The sequence below is a fragment of the Mustela lutreola genome, chromosome 16, assembly GCF_030435805.1.
Source record: "Mustela lutreola isolate mMusLut2 chromosome 16, mMusLut2.pri, whole genome shotgun sequence".
Taxonomy (NCBI): domain Eukaryota; kingdom Metazoa; phylum Chordata; class Mammalia; order Carnivora; family Mustelidae; genus Mustela; species Mustela lutreola.
The window spans coordinates 58,716,158-58,736,630 of record NC_081305.1 but is presented as its reverse complement, the minus strand read 5'-3'; the positions used below and the strand labels follow the sequence as shown (position 1 = coordinate 58,736,630).

The 20,473-nt window shown below is 58.5% G+C and overlaps 1 protein-coding gene across 1 annotated transcript in view; it reads left to right on the top strand.

Annotated features, from left to right (window-relative positions):
* The window catches only part of CLPTM1 (CLPTM1 regulator of GABA type A receptor forward trafficking), a 29,981-nt gene extending 13,616 nt beyond the window's left edge, over positions 1-16,365 (top strand). The window contains exons 3-14 of the mRNA XM_059152194.1: positions 342-465; positions 1,675-1,833; positions 4,353-4,470; positions 8,897-8,982; positions 9,908-10,028; positions 10,593-10,837; positions 11,738-11,831; positions 13,740-13,930; positions 14,198-14,293; positions 14,587-14,722; positions 15,310-15,477; positions 15,585-16,365. Coding sequence (XP_059008177.1) covers positions 342-465; positions 1,675-1,833; positions 4,353-4,470; positions 8,897-8,982; positions 9,908-10,028; positions 10,593-10,837; positions 11,738-11,831; positions 13,740-13,930; positions 14,198-14,293; positions 14,587-14,722; positions 15,310-15,477; positions 15,585-15,910 — 1,864 coding nt within the window. The 3' untranslated portion in view covers positions 15,911-16,365. The remainder of the gene's footprint in view (positions 1-341; positions 466-1,674; positions 1,834-4,352; positions 4,471-8,896; positions 8,983-9,907; positions 10,029-10,592; positions 10,838-11,737; positions 11,832-13,739; positions 13,931-14,197; positions 14,294-14,586; positions 14,723-15,309; positions 15,478-15,584) is intronic.
* Positions 16,366-20,473: the final 4,108 nt, after the last annotated feature.

Below are 20,473 nucleotides of genomic sequence, written 5' to 3'. Positions count from 1 at the left end.
TTAGCATTCTCTGGCTTTGGGATTCCCGGGGCTTGGCATACTCGGTTTCCTAGGTCCGAGGTTGTAAGGTCTGAGTCTTGCAGCCCTGTGACCACCGGGGACTTCTGGGGGACTCACGGGGCGGGGGTCTGCATGGAATCGGGGACGGTACCCCAGGCATGGTGTCTGGGGGCATCTTGTCTTCTCACCTGCCTGGTGACTGCCTTCTTAGGGGCCCTCCCTCCTTGGTCGCCAGCCCCGGGTTAGGCCCCCAGTGTGTGCTGTGTAAGAAGGAGGTCGGGTGGGCCCACGCTGGAAAGAAAAGGCACGGGCCTCACGGTTTGCTCTGCTCACCTCCACAGGATCTTCATCATCTGGGTCATCAGCAGCTGGTTCCGCCGAGGGCCGGCCCCTCAGGACCAGTCGGGCCCTGGAGGAGCCCCGCGCGTCGCCAGCCGCAACCTGTTCCCCAAAGACACTTTAATGGTAACCGCTGGCTGGGAGGCCAGACTCGGGAGACAACTGTGTAGGGGAGGGTGTTAGGGGGTGACGTGGGCCGTTGGGACGGACCCGTCCTTGGTCGCTGTCAGCTGGGCACAGGTCTGGGCTTGAGGAGATCCGGATCCGTCCTTAGCCCCTGAGACCGGTGTCGTTCTAGCAGCACCCTGAGGAGAAAGTAAATTCTTTCTTTAGGTTTGTGGGGAAGAGGGACAGAGAAGGGTTCACTCAGTTGTTGAAAAACTGTCTAACGGCATCCTTATGTATTTTATTTCCAAAGTACGATCAGGTCTTAAAAGTTGCACAGGGAGAAGAAGAAAACAAGTTGCCCAGGGGGGTGTGCAGGGACGGGAAGGGAAGGAGTGGGGGAGAGAGAGAGTGGGGAGCCAGGCAGAGCAGCCCCTGAGAGCGAGAAGAGGGAGGCGCATGCTGTCCTGCCGGGTCCCAAGGGGCCGGGGCTTGGGGTTCAAGAGCCCCTGCAGTGAGTGCCCAGACCCCAGTAATTGAGATTTCTCCTGCCTCTCGCTTCTCTGCAGCTCTGGGAACCCCGACTGCACAGCATGCCAGTTGGGGAGGGTGACCACTGCTCAGAGAGGCTGTCCATGGGCCTTCGGGGCTCTGTTCGGAGACGGCCACGGGCATCTGAGAAGGGAGGGTGCTGAGGGCTGGCTCTCCATTCTCCCGGCTTTTCCGGAGTCCATTAACCCCCTCACAGCTCTCTGCTGGGCGTTCTCTGTGAGCCTGCAGAGCTCCGACCAAGCAGGCTGTAAGAGAAGGAAGAAGACCTTTCAAGGAGATTTGATCCCTTCTGACCCCAAATTCTACCTTTGTTTTGTTGTTTTTAAAGTAAAAACAATGGGGCTCGAATTCAGTTTGCATGCCCTACCGACCAAGGCCATTCGGTGCCGAGCCCGATTTCTAGCTAGCAGGCCAGTCATCCTTCCAGTGTTATTTTGCTCACGAATGCCACAGACTCAGACCAGGACAGCCGTGGTGGGGGGTGGAGGAAAGAGACACCGGGTTCTCCGCCCGGGGCTGCTGTTCTTCCCTGGCCCCCTCTCCATTCCCCGCGCACAATCGGTCATCTTAGTGTGCTGACCGCTGCCCCGGCTCTTGGTCTGCTCGCTCTTCGGCCACCGTCCGAGGCCCTCAGCAGCAGCCCTGAGCTCCCTCCCTGCCCGGTTCCCCTTCCCGCAGAACCTGCACGTGTACATCTCCGAGCACGAGCACTTTACAGACTTTAACGCCACGTCAGCGCTCTTCTGGGAGCAGCATGACCTCGTGTACGGCGACTGGACTAGCGGCGAGAACTCTGACGGCTGCTACGAGCACTTCGCCGAGCTTGACATCCCACAGGTGCAGGCGGCTCCCGGGCTTGGGTTCCAGGGCTGTGCTGTTCCTGCTGGAGGACCTCTTCTTGAACCGGCTTCTGGTCCTGCAGCTTGAGTTTGGGCTCTGAGTCTGGCGCTGCTGCCGTTCCCATGCTTTGTGACCACAGGGAGGCCCCGGAGGTCTCTGGGCCTTGGCCTCCCCATCTGAAAAATATAAATAGGGTTGTAATTGGCCTCGGATCCTCCCAGCTACCTCCAAGGGCATGTAAACCTGTGCTTTAAACCAGGAAAGGATTAGGAACTGACCTTGGGGGTGGACCAGGCAGCCCTGTTTGAAAGTAGTAGTTAATACCGATGGAGCATTTACTGTGTAGGGCATCAAGCTAGGCTGACCGGTGGGAACCTCCCTGCTGCCTTAGGAAGTGGCCCCTATCCTCTGTGACTGACTGATAAGGAAACTGAAGTACAGAGAGCTTGGGTGACATAAAAGGTAAGAGATCTTATGAGAGAGAGATTTGAACTCAGGTGCTCTGGACTCTGGCATCCCCAGGCTCAAATCCTGCCTCCTATAGGAAGCCTTTCTTGACAGTCAAGCTCAGGCAGTGGGTCCTCTCTGGGCTTCTGCATCTAGGCCTTTGCCCTCTGGGTTGTCACTCCCAGAGCTGGTTTGGTCACCGTTGCGTCCCCAGCTCTGCTCAGCATAGGACCAGTACATCAGCAAATACATCAGTCAGTGAATGTGATGAATCAGTGGGTGTTGATATCTCTTTGGGGCTACCCTTTCATTCACTTCTCCCCAGCAGGTCTTCTCCTCGGCCCCTGGGGCAGGGGGCATGTTTGCTCCATCTGGGTGCCTAGAAGCAGGGTCTGGGCTCCCGTCTTTCTGAGGCAGGTGGGATAACTCTGCCCAGAGCGGTTCCACCGAGACTTCCGGCCAGCCTCTAGAGCCCTCCCTGAGATGCAGTCCCAGGAAGGGCAGCAAGTTGGATGGTAGAAGCCATTCCTAAGCATGCCAGTCTATCCCCCCCTTCCCGGCTTTGGGGCGGGAGGTGGCTCAGTTGTGGCTGATTCTAATTCACTATTTGCATTTCCCATGAGGAGCCACAGGGGAAGCACCAGGTTTGGTCAGAAGTGAAAGGGCGGGAGGGTGGGGGGTGGAGCCTGGCCAGAGCCTTTCCTGGGGTTTCTGTGGGAAAATCAAGGCAGGCAGGGGAAACAGCTTAGAACTGGCTCCTTCAGATGTCAGATGTCGGTGGGCTCTCAGCTAGAGGGGTGGTCTCCAGCTGCATGTACCCTGTCCTGGGTGATTTAGGGAAGCTTAGTGTATAAGAGTTTTTATTTTTTATTTATTTATTTATTTATTAAAAGATTTTATTTATTTATTTGACAGAGACAGATCACAAGTAGGCAGAGAGGTAGGCAGAGAGAGAGAGAGGGAAGCAGGCTCCCTGCTGAGCAGAGAGCCCGATGTGGGACTGGATCCCGGGACCCTGAGATCATGACCTGAGCCAAAGGCAGCGGCTTAACCCACTGAGCCACCCAGGCGCCCCTGTATAAGAGTTTTTAGATCAAGGGAGTAGGTGGAGTGTGGGCTTGGGATTGGCTGGTTTGCATTCGAAAGATGTGTTCAAAGGCAGGTGAGTTGTTTTTGGGAATTCGGAACCCTGGAAGGGGCAAGTCTCCCCAGCCAACTAAGAACCCCTCCTCCCTCCCCCAACCCCATCACCCCTCCACACACACTGTCCCAAGGTGTTAAAACAGTAAACTATACAAACTATGATGAGCACAGAGGTGGGCTTAAAAGGCAGGGAAGTGAGGGGGACAAGTAAATCCAAGTTCTGAATGGAGCTCCAACGGAGGCCTCTGATTGGCCTTGGCTGTCCCCTTGGGGTCTCTGGCAAATGGCCACCCTCTTGGCTTTCCTCATCTGTAACAAGTGGGGGTGAGACTAGTCCTGGTCCCGGGGAGATAGTAGGTGACAGGCACAGGGGAGAGGCAGATGGGGAGAGGCAGAGCCGCACAGGAGCCCCACAGACTGGGTTCATATCCACTCATTCACCATGTTACACAATCCCTGTGTGAGGCCTGTGGCCTCGTCTGGAAAACAGGGGTCGTCACACCGCACGAAGTGTCAGGCTTATGTGTGTCGGTTACACACACGTGAGTGCGCTGGGTTTGGGGGAGACCACCTGAAGTGCTTGGAGCGGGGCCCTGGCCTTCATTTTACTGTCAAGTGCGGTGATGACTGGCATTTATCGACCTCCTGGGTGCTCTCAGATAGTCTTCCCGGTGCTGCTTACCTGCAGGGCACAGGCAGGTGTGGAGGCCCAGCTGGGCGAGATGGAGCCTGGGGTTCCCACAGCCAGCGTGTGCTCCTGCCGGGACTGTCTCGGCAGGTCTGACGTGAGCAGTTTGCTCTTGGTTGCTCAGCTCCACGGCCCACCCACGCTCTCAGTCTCAGGGAGCCCAGGGTGGTGAGACTGCGGGGCCTAGTGCCGGGAGGGGCTTCAGCGTGTCTTTTTTTCCCATTGGCCCGCCTTGCAGAGCGTGCAGCAGAATGGCTCCATCTACATCCACGTCTACTTCACCAAGAGTGGCTTCCACCCAGACCCCCGGCAGAAGGCCCTCTACCGCCGGCTCGCCACGGTCCACATGTCACGGAGTAAGCACCCTTGCTGTGCGGCAGGGACCCCACCCCTCACCCCCGCCCCGTGCCAGGCCCACCAGGGCAGGTGGGAGGCCCTGGCCCAGGGAGGCTGGGGTCGGTGGGCTGGGCTCAAGCCCCATCTACCTTCTGTGCCTCTATGGACACCTGTGCGTGGACGGGAGAGGAGGCAAAGAGCAGGCAGAGAAAGGGACTGTTGAAGGGCAGGGGACAGTGTTCCTAGAAGAGTGGGTCCGGCTCGTGCTCGCTGCCGGGCCTGGTCAGAGCAGACACTCAAGGATGGTCTGTGACGGAACAACAGAAGGAGTGCGCAGGGCAGACAGGAGGGCCTCGGCCCTGCTGGATCCCGTGTGAGGTCTGTAAATGCGTCTGTGTCACCCCGGACGGTGCGAACAGGAGCTTCGCAAATGCGCCGCCCTCGGGGGGCCTTGTGCAGCAGAGCCTGGCTCCCGGGTGGCCCGTTCGGTGTGTCCCTTGTGAGGGCACTGTGAGGACTGTACAGCCAGACGAGGTCCGCCCTTTTCTCTCCGGCTGGCTACCCGACCATCCTGACGGCGAGCACAAACCCCAGAGACTGAGCGACCCCAGGAAGCCTTGGGTCAGGGCGAACCGTTTGTGACCTCTAACGTGGCTCAGCAGCGACCGGGGGTTTTCTCTGCCCAGAGCGTCGCATTCATTTCATCTGTTCTTGAACAGCCATGGTTCAAAATTCAAGTAATTCAATAAGACTGTGCAAGTCCTCAGTCTCCTGTGCACCCCTTGCCTCCCTCTGCTGCCCCACCCCCCACAGCCATCGCCCTCAAGCTCCCTCACTATTTCTCTCTTGCGTAACCTCCGGAGCTCCCCCAGACCAGCCTGTACTGCAGTTGCTTGGTTTTTCAGTTTGATGTATTTTCTCTGGACTTTCCCCTTTGGAAGAGAGAACCCCAACCCAGGAAGGCGATTTTGAGGAGCTAAATATTCAGTGTTTAGGTGCTTTGGAGCACGTGGCTTATTGGCTTTGGAGTCCTTTTCCCCTTCCAGTCCAACTTCTTGTTTGGATCAGTCGTAGTTGTATGCTTTTCCTCCCTCTTTGTCCTTGAGTCCACTGTCTCCTGACTGGCAGCCCTGGGGATCTCTCTCCATGCTTGCGTTTCAGCAGATCTAGAGACTCAATCAGCGGCTCCCTCAGAAAGTTCCCGTTGCCCCACCATGAATCCCGTATGCCCGCCTCGCTTTTGTCTCCTTGTGCCTGGGGATTTAGCTGCCATCCCTCTGGCTGTTTCTGTGCGGGGCCTCTGCTTGGATGGGTTAGGCCTTCCCTAATTTCGGGGGTATAAAAATATCCCAAATGATGATAATTTTTTCGTTGTCCTCTGTAGTAGACAAAAAAAACAGTTGGTGAACCTGTATCAGCCTCCACGGCTGGTCTGGAAAAGTCCCCTGTGGGTGTCGAGCCCTATTCTATGAGCGTGTCTGTGGGCTGTGATCTCTGGGATGATCTGCCCAGGTGGCATCCATTGGCGGGGTCTGTAGGCAGAGGCGAGCACAGCCAAGTGTGGTTTGCACGGGTAGTCTCCACAGCCACGGTCCTCTGAGCGGCATGGAGCAGGGATCCTGCTTAAATGTGCCTGACGCCTCAGAGGTTGCCTTGGCCGTGACCCAGGGGAGCGGCTGCTCACTGGCATCCCATGTGCCCCCGATCGACGCCACTGTTCTCTTCTGTGGTTCGGCCTTTGGTGAGCATGGTCTGTAGCAAGGCATGGTTGAGGTCACAGCTATGGTCAGTGTGACACATGTTGACGTGGTCTGCAAAGGAGGATCTGCAGCCCCCGGATCCGAAAAGCCCACTAGGATCCTCCAGGCCTCCTCCTCCCGTTTCTCAGCTGGGACCTCTTGGAGCAGGACGTGAAGAGACTTCTAGCTGGCCACACGCCGAGTCCAGAGGGAAGAACGAGAATATGGGATTAGAGAAGCCCCGTTTCTCCCCAAAGGGCCCGTAGTCAGTGCCTCGAGCAGCATGGTCCCATAGATACAACGCCAGCCCCGCACATCCATTATGCACTCTAGTTAGTGGCCATTGAAGTCAACATGTTGTCATTTCAACACATAATCAGTGTAAAAAATTAGCAAGATACCTTACATTCTTCTTTGCATTAAGTTTCGAAGTCCACTGTATGTTTGCCCTCACAGCTGATCTTGGTTCGGACTAGCCACATGGTCAGTGTCCGTAGCCTCACGGGGCCACGACTTTACTGGCTGGTACAGTTCTAGAAGCTGTAACTGAGAAAAAGGTGATTCTTCCCCCTGACAGAAACCAGGTCCACCTCATGTTGCAATCCAGTGTGAATGCTCCCCAGTTGTAGAATGTTCTCCACTTGAGCCAAAGCCTCTCTGCTCCTGGGGCTGGGCTGCGTACAGCTCCTCCCTTCCCCAGACAGCCTCTCCCAGGTGTGGAACAGCAGCAGAGCGCGTCCTCCTGCAAGGTTTCCTCCAGGATGCCCACCCTCTGGTGTTTCCTGTGCTCCCCGGAGGTGGGGGCAAGGTCTCGCATGAACAAACATGGTAGAAGTATGGGGGGTAGCATTCATGTTAACAAGAAAGAGCAGCACGCCCTGGGCTGAAACTGAAGCCCAATTCCCGGAAGCATTTTTGAACTTGAGCTCATCCATAGACTCCAAAAGCCCCGAGTCCTGGTTCGGGGTTGGGGGTTGGTGGAGGGATCTGGTCCCTGTGATTTGTGGAAATGTGACGGGGACGCTGGGACAGCTGCCTGGCCTAGCTCTTCACAGTGGTCCTGCCAAGAGGGGGCCATGCTTTGAACCCCCCTCCCCAGAGGAAGGACTAAAGCTCAGGGAAGTGGCCTACTCACCAGCGTCCCTCAGGGAGACAGAGCCAGGATGTTACCCTGGAGCCCCTGCTCCTGGCCAGCTCCCTTTCCCATTTCCCCACCTCTCCCAGCCTCAGAGGCCTTGGTTCATCTTAGTGTAAGGAAGAGCTGAAAAGTACCAGGCTAGGGTGGTGGAGGGGAGATGGGACATAAGCAAGTACTGGCCTCCTTTTCCTGGCAGGTGTTGGTTGGCAGGGTGGCGGGGAGCCTGTAGTCCACCTGGCCCCTGCAAGAGGAAGTGCGGCACACTCCTGGCTCAGGAGTCACTGTGTGGTATTTCTCACATTGGTGGCTCGGGCCTTGTCCAGAGCTGTCCCCAGTTCTGTTATTCATGGGTTCTACTTGTCAGTTGTGGGGTTCACAGACTGGAGCAGGCAGAGAGCAGACAAGCCAGCTGATGGTAGGTGAACTTGCATCTGGGATAAAAAGTGGAGAGGGCAGGGGCACTGGGCAGCTCAGTGGGTTAAGCCTCTGCTAAGGTCGTGATCTCAGGGTCCTGGGATGGAGCCCTAAATTGGGCTCTCTGCTCAGCAGGAGCCTGCTTCCTCCTCTCTCTCTGCCTGCCTCTCTGCCTGCCTGTGAACTCTGTCTGTCAAATAAATAAATAAAATCTTTAAAAATAAAAGTGGTGAGGGAGATGGAAATGGTGAGTGGGGCGGGCAGGGAAGCCTGCAGAAGAGGAGCAGTTCATCAGGGACCGGAGGGCTTTGAGGGAGCCCACTGGGAAGGTTCTGGCCATGGTGGATGCATGCCAGGTGGATGCAAAGGCCCAGGGCTGGCAGATTTGAGGAAGGAGGTGGGCGAAGAAGGATAGCAGTCAGTGGGGCCGTGGTGAGCATCGCAGATGCCCTGCTTGGGGAGTGGGAGCCTTCTGGGACATGAGCAGACACTTTGTTTAAGAGAATGGTTGTTTGGGACGCCTGGGTGGCTCAGTTGGTTAAGCAGCTGCCTTCGGCTCAGGTCATGATCCCACTGTCCTGGGATCGAGTCCCACATCGGGCTCCTTGCTCTGCAGGGAGCCTGCTTCTCCCTCTGACTCTGTCTTCCACTCTGTCTGCCTGTGCTCGCTCTCGCTCTCTCTCTCTCTGACAAATAAATAAATAAAATCTTTAAAAAAAAAAAAAAAAAAAAAGAGAATGGTTGTTTGTATGGAGAGCAGGTTGTGGGGACAAGAGTGGCCACTAGGAGTCTGGTGAGGACTGTGGCTGTTGGGAGAGGGACGCCATGGCCGGCCCGCGGTGGGGCCCAGTTGGTTGGAGGAGTGGTTGGAGGTGAGTCGCATGCTGCGGGCTCTCCCCTGAATGGCCGATGGAGTGTTTGGAGCAGATTCTGGAGAGAGGAGATGCCAGGTTTTTGCCTGGGGCTGTTGGGTAGGTGTTGGTGTCCCTGCCAAGATGGTGAAACGGTTGGGATGAGGTCCAACAGGGCTGCTCAGGCTCTCCAGCTCCTGTTGCTGTCCCCTTGTTTTGGGGTGCAAGAGTGCAGCCAGGAGATGAGTGAGTGGCTGGTGCCAGCTCTCCTGCCTGCCCTCTTGCCTCCACCTCTCTCCCACAGTGATCAACAAATACAAGCGCCGGCGATTCCAGAAAACCAAGAACCTGTTGACGGGAGAGACGGAAGCCGACCCAGAAATGATCAAGGTGAATGTGAGCGGGGCTGCGGGGCCTTGGGCAAGCCTCTGGGCCCTTCACAGCCCCGCAGCCAGCCCCCAGGGTCCCCCTTGGGCGCTGCCACGGAGCAGAGCAGCTGTGGAGGCTGGGTCACCGGCAGGGGCGCACTCTCTCTGGAAGCTGGGTGGGAATCCAGGCCAACTCTCAGCACAGGGCGGTTCTGGGCGAGGGCGTGGCAGCCAGCAGCCATGCAGCAGGTGCTTAGGTGCTTCCCAACAGCCCCGGGCGAGAAGGTCCTGTCACTGTTTTCATCTTCAGACAAGGAGACTTGGCCCAAGTGTCACATCCAGGATGTGGTGGGCCCCAGAGCCGGCAGCTGATAGTGGGCCCCAGGTCCGACAGGGCTGCTCAGGCTCTCCGGCTCCTGGAATCCTACGTGGCAGGCGGGGGAGGGCGCCAGGCTGTGAGGTCCAACAGGGCTGCTCAGGGCCCCAGGGTCCGACAGGGCTGCTCAGGCTCTCTGGCTCCAGGAATCCTACGTGGCAGGCGGGGGGCGCTGGGCTGTGAGCCTGTGCTGGCACTGAGAGCCTTCCTTCCTCCTCGGCGAGGGGAGGGACAGGATGGGAGGCGTGGCCCCCAAGCACAGGCGGGTGGGTCCCACATCTGTGCTGTCATGAGGCCAGGCTTCGCAGCCTGGCATGTGACCCCGTCCACATCCTTGGGCCTCAGTGTCCTGCTCTGTTAGGTGGCTGGGGGGAGGGCGTGGGGAGATGCTGTGGAGGCCGGCCTGGGGATCATCTGGGGTAAGCCCTTGGCCGGCTGTCACTGTGGGGCAACCGTCACTGTGGGGGTTGCCCTTCTGCTGTTGTAATGTCACGGGAGCCCATAGGGAGAAGCGGGAAGGTGCCTCGGAGGCCTCCCTCCCCCAACCCTGCCTCACCCCATCTTCCCTCAGAGGGCTGAGGACTACGGGCCCGTGGAGGTGATCTCCCACTGGCATCCCAACATCACCATCAACATCGTGGACGACCACACGCCGTGGGTGAAGGGCAGTGTGCCACCGCCTCTGGACCAGTGTGAGCCCCACCCTCCGGGCCCCAGCCCTGACTCCCTGTGCAATCTGCCTGGGTCTCTACCACTCCCAGGCTCCCTGCCTGTTCCCCTCCTGCCCCCTTGGCACTCCTCTGTTTCTCCTCCCCGTCCTGTCCTTCCTGGTGACCTCCACACTGACTCCCGGGTGCCCAAACCCATCCTCTGGCCAGTCTCACCTGGCCCATGAGCTGTGGCTGACTTTGGAAGTCAGGACGGCGTCTCTGAGAAACCTGGATTCCTAACTTCTCTTAAAAAACCCTGATATGTGGCCATTGCAGGGCAGCTGTGGGTTGGAGCCGAGCCACAGACAGCCCCTTCAGGTGTGGCCTGTCTGGCCCTCTCTACCCTGTCCCCTCCATGGAGGTCAAGCAGCTCTTCAGCTCCCTATGGTGTAGCTGAGAGGCGTCCCCTGTTCTCTGGTCTCTGTCAGAGGTCCCCAGGGACATCTGAATCTGCCACCTTTGGCCTTGGAGGCCCAAGGGATGTCTCCACCCAGTTGGAGGGCCTCCGGCCCTGCTGAGCGGTGCCCCTGCCCCACGTGCCCGCAGATGTGAAGTTTGACGCCGTGAGTGGGGACTACTACCCCATCATCTACTTCAACGACTACTGGAACTTGCAGAAGGACTACTATCCCATCAACGAGAGCCTGGCCAGCCTGCCGCTCCGTGTCTCCTTCTGCCCACTCTCGCTCTGGCGCTGGCAGCTCTACGCTGCCCAGAGCACCAAGTCGCCCTGGAACTTCCTGGGGGACGAGCTGTATGAGCAGTCAGATGAGGAGCAGGACTCGGTGAAGGTGAGGCCGGACGGGGGCTTTCCAGCCCCTTTCTGGGCTGCACGAGGGGAAGGGGAAGTGGCCCGCCAGTAGCCTGGGGACCTCCAGCCCAACCTCCCTGCCCAGTTTCACAACCTCCCGGGCCCCCTCCCCACAGTAGGCCCCGGCTGGCTCTGGCGGTCCTGTCTCTGAGGCTTTCTGGGGACCTCCTTGTCATCCTTATCATGGCTTTTCTATTGGCTCAGCCAGGTCTTCAGGTTTAGAGCTGCATCCCTGTCCCACCCCAGCCTGTCTCCACCCCAGCCTGTCTCCTTGACCCTGGGCTCTGACTCCCGAGTCTTGGCTCTCTCTTGCTGCCTTGAATATCATCTGTTCCCACCTTTTTTTTTTTTTTTTTTTAAAGATTTTATTTATTTATTTGACAGAGAGAGATCACAAGTAGGCAGAGAGGCAGGCAGAGAGAGAGAGAGGAGGAAGCAGGCTCCCTGCTGAGCAGAGAGCCCGATGCGGGACTCGATCCCAGGACTCTGAGATCATGACCTGAGCCGAAGGCAGCAGCTTAACCCACTGAGCCACCCAGGCGCCCTGTTCCCACCTTTCTATTGGCCTGTGACTGTGATCTGGAGACTCGTCTGTGCCTCCCTGAGCTTGTTTTCGGGGCTAAGTTTCCAGTCCTCACCCTAGCTGTCTCTTCATCTGTCTCAGTCGCCCTGCCTCTCGCCCTGTCACTGTCTCTCCACCTCCCCACTCACCCCCCGCCTGTCTGCACAGCACTCGCCTGGCCCTCCGTGCCCCAGGCCTCAGGGCCTCTGGGATCTATGGGAAGGAGAACGGGGCTGGCTAATGAAGGTGCCACAGTGGTCAGCGCTGGGCAAGGGCACAGCCGTGCTCACAGGCCTCGCCCCCCACCCCTACCTCCAGGTCGCGCTCCTAGAGACCAACCCCTACCTGTTGGCGCTCACCATCATTGTGTCCATCGTGCACAGTGTCTTTGAGTTCCTGGCCTTCAAGAACGGTAGGGTGGGATCCTGGGGCCAATGGGAGGCCATGGGGGGCTGGGGATAGGAGGGTGGGGGTGGGGCTTGCCCTCTATGTGGGGTCTCTCAGCCCCACTCTCCAGAGGCCTGAGAAGCTGGGGAAGGTAATGGCCTTGAAACTCCCAGCCCAGAAATTCCCATCCTGCGGGTGTGGTGCCAGGGAAGGAGCTGGCCTGCTGCTCTGGCAGAGGCCGGGATAGCGCCACCAGGAAGCAGGGCCGGGGAACTCCAAGGCTGCGATCAACAAGGGAAGCCCCCGAGCTGCTCCTGCTGCCCTGCACAGCAGGCTTTTCTTTGGGGGAGGCCCCTCAAGGTTGAGTGCATGGGGCCCACCTGAGTGGGGTGGTGACAGCCCTGCCCCCAAAAGGCCCCTAGGTTGCAGAGGCCAGCAGTGCTGATGGCCAGCATTTGAGGGGGGCCTGGCTAAGTGCCAGGCATTTTTCTTAGCGCCCTTGTGGGTCAGCTTTTGGTGTCCCCATGGCCCCACGAGGATGCATGTCATTGCTTCTGTGCTTGCAGGTGAGGAAGTGGAGACTCAGAGAGGCTGGGTAACTTGCCCACAGTCTCACACCTCCCAAGTGAGGACCTCCTGGGACCCAGGAGGGGGCTCTGACACCCACTTTCCCCCTCTAAGCCTGTGTGGGCCACTGCGTCCTTCCCTCGAGAGGCACGGGTCTCCGGGAGGCCTGTTGCCCTACAGTTTGTGCGAGCAGCAGCCCGCATGGGTGTTGGCATTATTAAGACAATGCTGCTGCGATCGAGCATTGCCTTCCAGAAGTTGTTAACATCCAACCTGGACAGTAGGCGGTGCTGCCCACTGGGAGGGAGGGAGTTGTTAGCTGGGCCTGGCCACGCCTGCTGACTTCCAGCCAGGTCGCCTGCGGTCCCACTTCCTCCTGAGAGACAAGGGCACAGAGGGTACGGTCCCTTGCCCGAGGTCACCCAGTGGGGGCCTGGGCCGCTTGCGCCTTTACACCCTGTGCTTGTTGCCTCCCTGGTCTGAGGCAGGACTCCTATCTACCAGCCTCCAACAGAACTCCATCTCCAGATCCATTCTTCCCAGTCAGGACTTGGGGGGGGCTCTAGGAGTGTCCCCCTGAGGTCTCCTCAGGGCTTGATGGTCTGATGGGGGGTGGGGCAAGCCTGCTGAGTGTGTCAGAGCTCTGGAATCAGAGTGGCTGGGCGGCCTTGCACGCGTCGCAGAGCCAGCCCTGTGTGACCCTGGGCCTGGCTCCACTTCCATAAGGCAGGCATTGTGGTAGGCCGGCCACCGTGGCCGCGGGAGTTGGACAGCGCTGGTACCTGCTTTGGCCCACAGGACGCCAGGGCTCAGAGAGGGATTGCCTGACCCTGTGGGTGGGGTTCCACCAGGGGCACGGGAAGGAGTTCTGGTTGGGGACCAGACGTCAGGACCTTATCTGCACCCCAGGAGTGTCTGAGGTCCTTCTGGATTTCAGAATGGTGGGCTGGAGGAGCTGGTCTTGGAAGTACACGTCCCAGAGCCTCCTGTCCAAGGGAGCATGGCACCAGGTGGACAGCCTGGTTCTGGGGTCGTGAGCACCTGGTTCATCCAGATCCTGCCAGGGCAGGCTCCGCAACCTGAGGAATGGGGCTTCCTTGTCCAGCCTCTGCTTCTGGCGTGTGGCAAGCACAGGACATGGCAGGGGCAACCGTCCCTGTCCCTGTCCTTGCAGCCACCATCCTGTCGACTGCTCTGGGTGGCGCCTTTGAGGCAAAGACTCTTCATGGAAGGGAGTGGTGGTGTGCACCCCACCCCCTTGGCAGACCCAGGGCCATGTTGGGGTTCTGAGGAGGACGGGACCCAAGGGAGCTGCGGGAGGGACTCAGAGGTGCCCCAGCTCGGCTTCACCCCAACCCTTGCGCAGATATCCAGTTTTGGAACAGCCGGCAATCTCTGGAGGGCCTGTCCGTGCGCTCCGTCTTCTTCGGCGTTTTCCAGTCTTTCGTGGTCCTTCTCTATATCCTGGACAACGAGACCAACTTCGTGGTCCAGGTCAGCGTCTTCATTGGGGTCCTCATCGACCTCTGGAAGATCACCAAGGTCATGGACGTCCGGGTAAGGCCGGGCCACTGTGCTGTTGTGGGGGACGCTGGGGGCTTGGAATGGGGGTTGTCTGCCCCAGTCAGACCCTGGAGCTGGCCCCTGGGGGTTTCCCAATGCCTGTCGCACTCCCAGGACCAAGGGGATTTTTGCACCAGGGGATTTTTTGGGTCACTCGTGGGGCAGGGGAACTGGGAACAGTGAGGAAGGGCAGGGGCTAGAGCTGGCGTGGGAGTGTGAGCCAGGGTGGCAGCTGACCACAGCCTCCCTCCCTATCTGCAGCTGGACCGGGAGCACAAAGTGGCAGGACTCTTTCCCCGCCCAACCTTCAAAGACAAGTCCACGTACATCGAGTCCTCGACCAAAGTATATGATGATGTGAGTGTCCCCCACAGTGGGCCCCTGGGAGGGTCTCCAAGCATCCACACACCCCAGACCAGGAGAGGGGCAGTGGGTGGGGTCTGAGGCATCTGCCTGCCGACTGCTGGGCCTGTCCATTCTTTATGGCCTGGGTCACACCCTCCAGGGTTCCAGGCCTGCTGTGTATACTTCCTGTCCAAGTCCAGAGTTCCCAGGGCCACCTGGAAATTCCCCTGGTCTGGCCTGCCAGACCAGGTGTGGGTGGGTGAGGGTGGGAAGCAGGGGTGCCAGCCCCGCCCTGTGCCCCACAGATGGCGTTCCGGTACCTGTCGTGGATCCTCTTCCCGCTCCTGGGCTGCTATGCGGTCTACAGCCTCCTGTACTTGGAGCACAAGGGCTGGTACTCCTGGGTGCTCAGCATGCTCTATGGCTTCCTGCTGACCTTCGGTGAGCAGCCCCCCGCCACTCTCAGCCCTCCTGCATGGGCCAGACTCAGCAGCACATGTTCCCTGGTCCACACTGGGTGACACAGGGGGCCAGCTGGGGTCCTGTCAGCCTGGCCCTGCCCTCCTCATGCTCTGGTCCCATGCAGGAGGGACTTATCCCCAGACAGGGACGACCCCGGGTGGGCAGGGGTGGCAAGTGAGGAGCCTCGGAGGGGTGCCTGGCCTAGTGGGCTGGGGAGGACTTCCATGAGGCCGTGCGAAGTGCGTTTCAGTCATTGTCCTCAGGGCCCCTTCAGAGTAGATGAGCCTACAGGAATGTTGCAGCACGTGGCAAGTGCCACGAGGGGCTGAAGTTAAGGGGGTTTTGGAGACCTCTCTTGGGAGATGGTATGCACATCGAGGCCCAAAAGATGCCCGGGGGGCTGGTGAGGCAGCGGCGGTAAGATGTGCCTGGGCGCGGGAGCTGCTGGGCGGCCAGGGCAGCGCCAGAGGACAGCACAGGGACAGAGACCGGATGTGCAGTCAGAGAGGTTGGGGGTCAGGGCACCCCTTCCTCTGCTCACGGGGCTCCTGCCGTCATCACCGCAGGCTTCATCACCATGACCCCGCAGCTCTTCATCAACTATAAGCTCAAATCTGTGGCCCACTTGCCCTGGCGCATGCTTACCTACAAGGCCCTCAACACCTTCATCGATGACCTGTTTGCCTTTGTCATCAAGATGCCCGTCATGTACCGGATAGGCTGCCTGCGGGACGGTGAGGGCTGCGGGGCAAGGGGGGTGCCTGCTCTGGCCTCAGGGCTCATTCTGGGGCTGCCGGGCGGGCCCCTTCCCTTCACACAGCCCCCCTTGCCCCGCCCCCAGATGTGGTCTTCTTCATCTACCTCTACCAACGGTGGATCTACCGCGTCGACCCCACACGGGTGAATGAGTTTGGCATGAGTGGTGAGGCCCCGACGGCAGCCGCCCCTGTGGCCGAGGCCCCGACAGCAGCAGCAGCAGCAGCAGGGGCCCTCCCACCCCCACCCGCCCCCGCCCCCGCCCCCGCCCCCGCCCCCGTCACAACCGCTGCTGCCACCAGGGAGGAGGCCTCTACGCCCCTGCCCACCAAGCCCACCCCAGGGGCCAGCTCTACCAGCGAGCCCCAGGAAGCCCCTCCAAAGCCAGCAGAGGACAAGAAAAGGGATTAGCCGCCCCTGGTCCTCCTCTTCCGCTCCGGCTCCTGGTGACCATCACCCCTCCCCCTGCTGCCCCGGCCCCCTTCGCCTCCCCTCCCTGTCACCCTTTCCCTGGACAGATCGGGCCAGGGCGGCAGGAGGCCCCCCTCGGGCCGGAGCCCAGCGTGTGTTGCAGGGGCCGGGGCAGGCCAGGGAACGTTGTCTGTGGAGGCGCCGTCTGTCCGTATGTTCCTCTGTGTTTCTAGCCATCTCACCCTGCCTGCCCAGCACCATTGGGAATCATGGTGAAGCGACGTGGCGCTGCCGAGATGGGGGGGCCCGGCGGGGGAGCGGCTGGGGCCCCTATGTGGGACGCCCACGGCCATTTGTCATCTTGTCCCTTGTCCCCTGGCCATGCCCCTCCTCCCAGACCACCGCCCTTTAACACAGTCTGGATTTAATAAATTCATATGGGTGTTTAACTTAAACTCAGCAACCCCACTTGTGCCTGCCTTCCTCTGCCACCCCCCGGGAGATAGCTTCACCCGGGCTGGGGGTGGCTCTCTTTGGGTTTGCGAGGGAGACCTGCAGGGTGCAAGACACAGCAAAGTGGGAGACAGGGACCCTCGGGGCCAGGCCCTTCTTACCCTTTTCCCCTCCCAGCAGCCTTCTGAGGGGCTTCTGTAACTGTCCCTATTTTGCAAATGGGAAGCTATGCACTGGGGCCTTCTTGTACAACAAGGCTGTGTCTGGCCAGCCGTGGCTCAGTGTCCTGCCTGTGCCCACTCATTGTCTCCTGGCCTCACAAGTAGACACCTGCTGTCCTGATCATTTCCCATCAGAATGTCTTGTTCAGTGGGCCCCACACACTGGACACATAAACCTTGCTTCTCTGGGCCTGTGAGCTCTCTGGCCAGGGTGCAATAGGGGTATCAGGGCGAATCCTTAGGCAGAGGGGTGTGCCTGGCTGTAGAGCTCTCGACCTGTTGGGGCAACCTGAGCATCCTCGGGGCTGCCTGCCCTGAGGACCTGACCAAGACAGTGCATGGCGCGTGCGTCTTCCCAACTACCTGGGTGCTGGGACTGTTCACCCACTTTATAGATGGGACTTTTATAGATCTCTGGGTGTCCCTGTGTTCCAAGGGGCAGGGACCCCGCGTGTCCAGATTTACTGTTCTGGGAGGTGGCCTCATCAACACTGTTGGGAGAGGAGGCCCCGGGGCTGAGGACCACATCAGGCCCCAGCTGCCACCCTGCCCTGCAGAGCCCGGTGGGGAATCCGGGAGCTCCTGGGAGGCATTAGCACACACAGAGCCCCGAGCCCCAGGTGTACACACACAGGACAGCGGGCTCCTCCTCGCCTCAGCTAGCCAGGGACCCACTCTGCTCCCTCCCCTGCTCTGCCTCATTTCATAGTTGCCAGCCAGTGCCCTGCTGGGCTTCCATCCTGCGACTCCAGGAACCAGGGAGGTTCTCAGGCCCCCTGGACTCACTGGGCTCCCCCTCCAGGCACATGCCCAAGACTTTGGCAAAGGCCCTCAGCTATAACCCGCACCCTCATCCCACAGGAGCCTCACTTCTTCACTTCCCCTGAGACCACCTGGTCCAGGCTGTTCCCTCTTCTGTCCCAGTCCTGCCCCTCCCATTCGCTCAGCAGCCAGAGGGTTTTCTTTTTTTCCTTTCTTTCTTTTTTTTTTTTTTTTTAAGATTTTATTTATTTATTTGACAGACAGAGATCACAAGTAGGCAGAGAGGCAGGCAGAGGGAGAGAGAGAGGAGGAAGCAGGCTTCCTGCTGAGAAGAGAACCTGATGGGGGGCTCAATCCCAGGACCCTGGGATCATGACCTAAGCTGAAGGCAGAGGCTTTAACCCACTGAGCCACCCAGGCACCCCAGAGGGTTTTCTAAAGCACAAATCTGACCCTACTGGGCCTCTGTCCAGAATCTACTGTGGTTCCCAGTACCCTTGGGAGAAGAGGCCAGACCCCTAACTAATGAGCGAGACCTTGAGGGGATAGGCCTAACCCCTACAGCCTGGTGCATCTCCCTTGTTTTAACTTGACATGATCGCTTACCTTCTGCCTCTAGACCCTGCTCTCCCCTTACCTGGGACACCCTTGGGCACATAACTTTACCTTATCCTATGTGTCCTCCACATTGTGGTTCCAGTGCCTCTTCTTCCAGGAAGCCCTCCCTGACCACCTCATCTGGGACCCCCAGCTCCCTGAGCTCTCACACCCCAACCCTGCCCATTATGGGTCATCACTGCCTGGAGTCAGATTATTCTCTGCTGGACTGAGCCTTGTGAGGTCAGAGCCAGAGCTGCCTTGGTCATTGCTCTATCCTCTGGGAATTTTGTACACTCCTGACTTTCAAAAACATACACATCCAGAAGTGTGGACCTTGATGAAGCCTGCATTTACACACTGGCAGAAAAACGGACATGCAGTCACTCCACAAATTTTTCCTGAGCCCCAAGCTGGTGGGCAGTGGGGGTGTCTGCTTACACAGCAGGGACCAAGACAGCCTAGGCCTGCCCTCACAGGGCTCAAAGCCCAGCAGAAGCCCCGAGTGCTGAGGATTTCCCTCCAGTTATTCACCCAGTAAACAGTGGTGAGGCCCGATGTTTGCAAGGGGCAGGGGGGCATCAAGGGGGATCCGGGTCCTATTATAGGAGCCGCAATTGGAGCCAAACTCAGGATTGTTTGTGGTTCGCTTCATTTATCAAATGTAATGTTATTCAGTGTCTCCAACCCCTGACAGGCCGGCATTCTATCCTCTGGCCCACTACTTCTCAGTCTCCTTGTCGTTCCCTGAGTGGGTCATGCATGTTCCCACCTCAGGTCCTTTGCACTTGCTGTCCCCTGTGCCTCATACACTTCCCTGGATAGCCACATAGAGCCTTCATCATTTCAACTCCGTTCAGCGTCATCTCAGACCCTCCCTGAACATCCTCCCCCAAACAGTATCCTCCAGACCCAATCCATATATCCTGCTTTATTCTGTAATGCCGTCATCACCACCAGACTTATGTATATATTTGCTTCTCTCTTTCCATTCGTCTCACCCACCTTGAATTTCAGTTCCATGTGATGGCAGGGGCTTTTGTTTCTTGGGTTCTTTGCTGTTTCCCTGGCTTTTGGAATAGTACTCAGCACATGTAAGAACTATATGCAAGTGTCTGCTATTTTTAGTATCTCAGTTAATCCTCACAACCATCTTATGACAAGACCCATTTTACAGATGGGGAAACCGAGGCTCAGAGAGATGAAGTCAGTTGCCTGAGGTCACATGGCTGGTAAGTGGAAGACCTACGTTTCCTGATTCTGGACCCTCACATCGTCACCTCTCTTGCAGTGTTCTTGTCCAATGCAAGACTACAGCCTGCAGGCTGAATCCAGCTTTTTCTAATATTTGTGTGATTTTTACATGTTTAAGTGGTTGGGGGAAATAAAAAAACCTCAAAATTATTTCCTTTGACATAAAAATTTGATACAAAGTCAGATTTTAGTGTCCATAAAATGCCCTATTGGAACGTAGCCACACTCATTGTTTCTGTGCTGTCTTTGGCCACTTTTTGTGGAAAAAGTTTGCTCGATAATTTGCTGTACGGCAGTAGTTCTCCAGCTTGGGTGTGAGCTTTCTGCATCCCCTGAAGGGCTGAGGGCCACACTTTGAGACTGCAGCTGTACATGGTTCTGCTTCTCACAAGCAGACAGCCAGCCTGGCTTGGTGACTGCCCTGACCTGGTGCCCAGTGCAGGCCCTGGCACACGACAGGTGCTCAGTAGGAACGCATGAGGCCGTGTGGTCATGCGTGGAGAGAGGACATTTTTAGGGAAACAGACACAAGATGTCAAACCTTGGCTCTCTGTGGTCTGAGGGTGCTGGGCATCCAAGTTGGTTATTGGACACCTACTGTGTTCCAAGGACTGTCCTAGGCGCTAGGGTTAGAGCAAGGCAGACAAAACCTAAAACAAGCATTCTAGCCATAAACGTTTAAGTATCTTCATCCCCAATTTACAGTTGAAGAAACTGAGGCATAGAGAGACTGGTTTTCCTAAACATCATTATTACCGGCTGGAGCCCTGGCCCTCCTGATCCCAAAGCTTCCCTTACAGCCCGGGAAACAGCAGACCTGGTGGGCGGGCCTCAGTTTCTCGACTTGTTCTATGGGTACGACGTGAGTGGCCCCAAGCAACCTCAGTTGTCTCCGCCAAAGCAATGGGCAGCGGCACGGGTCCAACCTCTCCCTTGCGCCCACTGGCAGACCTGGCGGGCGGGCCTCAGTTTCCCGACTTGTTCTATGGGTACGACGTGAGTGGCCCCAAGCAACCTCATTTGTCTCCGCCAAAGCAATGGGCAGCGGCACGGGTCCAACCCCTCCGGTGCGCCCAGCCTCCCCTTCCCGGCCGGCCCCGCCCCCCGACCACGTGACGCGTGGGGGTTTTCCCGTTCCTCCTAGCGTGACGTCACGATGGGGTGCGGGCCAATGGGCGCGCAGGCCGGCGGCGCCGGGGAATTCCGCCGCCCCGCCCCCGCCCGCCGCCCGCCCGGCCCGGCCCGGCGCCCCCCGCAGCCCCGGGCGCCGCGCGTC